Genomic DNA, 4,357 nt, shown 5'->3' on the forward strand with positions numbered 1-4,357 from the left:
CCCAGGCTCTGTTGTAACCGGCCGCGACCGGGAAGTCCATATATATTTTAAGTGACATGGTTTTAAAATATGTCTCTTGTTGCATTGGGACCAGATTTCCTGGTGCCAGCCTGTATGCAAATTTGTTGAAAGATATTATTTATTTCAAAATAATATTTTCTAGTTTACACCAACTATTGACGCCATAAGTCAGTGGTGCTACCTGTCAATTATTTTAGAAGCCGGTAAAATTATAATTTGAATTGTTTGACCATCCAGATCTGTTTACACTTGGTTGATATCCAGATGCAATTTGTCCCTGATTACCTCCGGAAGTGGTCTGGAAGATTAGATCACAATCATATCACAATGCGTCTTTAATTTTCTACCCTGTAAAAAAAAATGTGGGAACAATTATAATGTGGACAAGATGAAGACAAAGGATGCATGTAAGCACCGGGTATAAACGATGCTGTGTGTGTGTGTGTGTGTGTGTGTGTGTGTGTGTGTGTGTGTGTGTGTGTGTGTGTGTGTGTGTTTTTGTTTGTTTGTTTAGAGTATTTATTTTGTATTTCAGTTGAAACAAACTGAAGAATAATTTGAGGAGAAAGGCATGGGGTTGTTTAAATCCAAACCTAGCCCTCCACCTCCACCTCCATCACCAGGTAATTAGTATGTTTATATGTATGCAGGGGTTTAATCACCATTTTGTACTTGATGGTGATGTTCCCAAAATGTTGACTTTTTCATAAAAAATTGTTCCAGAAATGTATTAAAACTTCCATTGAAATACATTTTAAAAATCAAATCAGTGATTTTTTTTAACCTTTATTTAACTAGGCAAGTCAGTTAAGAACAAATTCTTATTTTCAATGACCTAGGAACAGTGGGTTAACTGCCTGTTCAGGGGCAGAACAACAGATTTGTACCTTGTCAGCTCAGGGGTTTGAACTTACAACCTTCTGGTTACTAGTCCAACACTCTAACCACTACCCTAAAGTGTTGACACTTCTTGCCTTACCTGGGCTGCTTTCAACCGACCCAGAAAGAGCCACCAAAAACATCAGCTACAATATTGTTTCATACTGTATATAGGCATAAAACTTCTTAAGGTAAAAAGATTTTACTTTGAGTTTGAGGACATTGTAATGCTTTACAGAGCCTCAAGGAGGCTAAATGGTTTTGTAACATAGCTAAGGGAACTTTCAGAATCTATGGAACGGGTACATGGAGTAATTTTGGGGAGTATCATGCCTTTTGAATTTCAGTTCTGGGGAGAGTTTTGCTTTTAAATATTTAGTCCAGGGGAGTGTTATGTAATTTGAAATTGATGAAATTTCAATATTTCATGAAAAATATTTAGTGAGAAGTTCTTTATCAGAATATGTACTGACTCTTTTGTTTAACAGCTTTTAGCAACGAATGGAGACGCACACCTTGGGGGTAAGTTCAGCATGCACTAACCTTTTCAGATGCACAAAAATACATGGAAATCTGAGAAGTGTAAGATTGATCACAAGTCTAATTTGTTTGGTCTCAGGTCACTATAACTCCAATGTGGATGTTTATGTTGTAATCTACCCTACTACACCTACTTATATTTTATGATGAACCAGAGAGAGACATATTTTTAAGTAGGGGTGGTGGGTTGTTGAATTAAGTGCTTCAGAACTTAATCAGGATTTAGCCTAACCCTTTCTTTAACCCTTTCTCTGGTTTCTACTGCCATCTGACAGTCAGAAAGAGGAAATGCTGCAGAAACTGAAAGACTATGTGCCTGGAAACCCTCAGGTGAAGACTATCAGAATCCTCCTCCATGGACCAGCTGGAGCGGGCAAGTCCAGCTTCATCAACTCCATCAACAATATCTTTCAGGACAAATGTATGAACATTGCCTTAGCCGATAATTCCTTTGCAGGTGCAAGCTTCACAAAAAAGGTACATTCTTTGGTATTGTGTGACACATTCAAAGTAGCACAACAATATATATATATATATATTAACCTATATCTAACATACTGTAACTGCATGGCCTAGAACAGAATTGCATCTAGATTCAGCCACAGGATGATTTTTGTCAGAGTGTATGATCGGGGGGCCAGAACATAATTATAATAATGTGTACACTGCAAATTGACTGCAACTAAGCTCAAAAATAGAAAAATAACAATAATTTCATACCTTGATTACATTGAGACACGATCACGTCTTTTATTTTTATTTGTGGGAGTACTTGGGAACAAATATTTTAAAATATTTGTTAAAAGAAAAATCACTTGCAGGCCGGTTTTGAACCCCGGGCCGCCTGTTGTCGACCCCTGGTCTAGAAGGTAGACAACTGACATGAGCATTGAATTAATGCCGTATGGTTTTAAAACAGTACGTAGTTGTAATTCTGCAATGTATTTCTACAGTATGAAACCCACAAAATTGTGAAAGAAAAACCTGGAACCTACTACCCCTTCCTCTTCTATGATGTCATGGGGCTGGAGAATGGTATTAACAAAGGAGTTTATGATGCGGACATTGTCAAGGCCCTGAAGGGGCATGTAAAAGAGGGTTACATGGTAAGAACTGAACACAGCAACTTCTCAGTCTGTAAATATGTTTGCTGTCTATAATAAACATTGTTTCCCCCTCTTTTTCCACCAGTTTAATCCTGTATCACCTTTAGAAGAGGAGAATGAGTACTATGTCAAGGCCCCCACTCCATCTGACACAGTTCACTGCCTAGTTAGTGCAATACCAGCTGATAAACTACCTATGATGAATGCCAACAAGAATGACGAGGCGAATGATATCTTCAAGAAGATGAGAGCCATCAGACTAGTTGCAAGTAACATAGGTAACAAGGTTTTATGGAACATTGTTTATAATATATAATGTTGTGGCGGGGCCTCATCATACATTTGACTAGTCGGTGCTTATCAGCCCATATCAGAGCAGAGTTTGAACCCTGGGGCGCGTTCAGCAGTATGCAACGTTTTGGATCGTTCAGATAGAAATATTTAGTGTAGAACAAACATGCCTCTCCAACCTATAGACCAAGGATTCATGTCCTCTCCGGTCATGACATTTCTATCTGCAACATTCAACAACGTTTGGAAAATGAATGTTGCCCTGGTCTTGAACCCAGTTTTAAATATGCATTTTTCACTAATAACACAGTATATTTTCATGTAAAATAAACAAATTATTTAATACATTCACAAACTGATGTGATACTTTAGACATTTAGTAGTAATAAGATGGAAGAGACACAAGATTCAATTGGTTTCCATGTATTTGGCAGGGATTCCCCAAATGGTTATTCTCACCAAAGTGGATTTAGCCTGTCCATTGGTGAGGGAAGACCTGAAAAAGGTCTATTGGAGCAAGTATATAAAGAAGAAGGTAAGTGAATGATATTTTGAAAGTTTTGCTAGAAATGCAAGTATTTGCAGATTTGGAGCTCCATAATCTCTCTTGATGAGGAAAACATTTACATGTTATGTCTGTCGGGAGATTATTTTGGTGCGCTGGTTTTGTGTTACTTGCTATTTGGATTAATTATACGATTTCGCAGTTTTCATGAGTTTCATATCTCGGACTGGTTCCGGGTTGCCAAGATAAGCACTCCTGGACCATAGGCCCTGGCCTACAGTATGAAATAAATGGTTTGAGGGAGCACTTTAATTTATGCTTTTTCGTCTTCCTGTGAGGTACATGTCCAAATGTCTTATTCTACTCATCTGATTGAATTGCAACCATATTCTTTCTTGCAGATGGAGCAGTGTAGTAATGAACTGGGGGTACCAGTGAACTGCATCCTGCCTGTGAAGAACTACCACGAGGAAATCGACTTGGATGATGACATGGATGTGCTGCTATTGAGAGCACTGAGGCAGATGGTGGACTTTGCAGAGGGCTTCAAGCTATCACAAGCTGACTGATGGATGTACAGTACTCGATCTACAGCGTGTCACTGTATAATACCTCCATCTAAAGAAGCCCTGTTCACACCTGGTATTTACACCTGACTTTTGTGATCCAATCACCATGATCAGATTACTCTCCAACTATGGTCCAGTGCGTCCACAAAAGGGTTGGCATCATTTCTGATTTCTAACTGAAAATACATTTAGAATTTCATTCAAATCTTGAGTTTGAATTATAATTGTCTGTACTGTATAATCAACTGCTTCCCAATCTGCTTATCTATGTCCCTCTACTCTGGGAATGGTCTGTCAAAGTCTGTTAGTGTTGGTAGGACATTCATTAAACAATAGTTTCAGTCCTCCTTTACCTATCATAAGGTTCAAAGTGAACTTGTTACTGTATGAAATGGCTGAGTAGCTATGTCTATGCTCATATTTTATAAAGTGAGTGTCATAATTGT

The 4,357-nt window shown here is 38.2% G+C and overlaps 1 protein-coding gene across 1 annotated transcript; it reads left to right on the forward strand.

The window, feature by feature from the left end:
* The first annotated feature begins 564 nt into the window (after positions 1–564).
* LOC139423610 (interferon-induced protein 44-like) lies at positions 565–4,041 on the forward strand. The gene is made up of 7 exons (XM_071175195.1): positions 565–644; positions 1,389–1,422; positions 1,716–1,917; positions 2,394–2,546; positions 2,632–2,824; positions 3,272–3,372; positions 3,744–4,041. Exons 1-7 carry the CDS (start codon positions 593–595, stop codon positions 3,909–3,911), a joined length of 903 nt encoding a protein of 300 aa, XP_071031296.1. The 5' UTR covers positions 565–592; the 3' UTR covers positions 3,912–4,041.
* The last annotated feature ends 316 nt before the right edge of the window (positions 4,042–4,357 follow it).

This window comes from Oncorhynchus clarkii, chromosome 13, assembly GCF_045791955.1.
Source record: "Oncorhynchus clarkii lewisi isolate Uvic-CL-2024 chromosome 13, UVic_Ocla_1.0, whole genome shotgun sequence".
Taxonomy (NCBI): domain Eukaryota; kingdom Metazoa; phylum Chordata; class Actinopteri; order Salmoniformes; family Salmonidae; genus Oncorhynchus; species Oncorhynchus clarkii.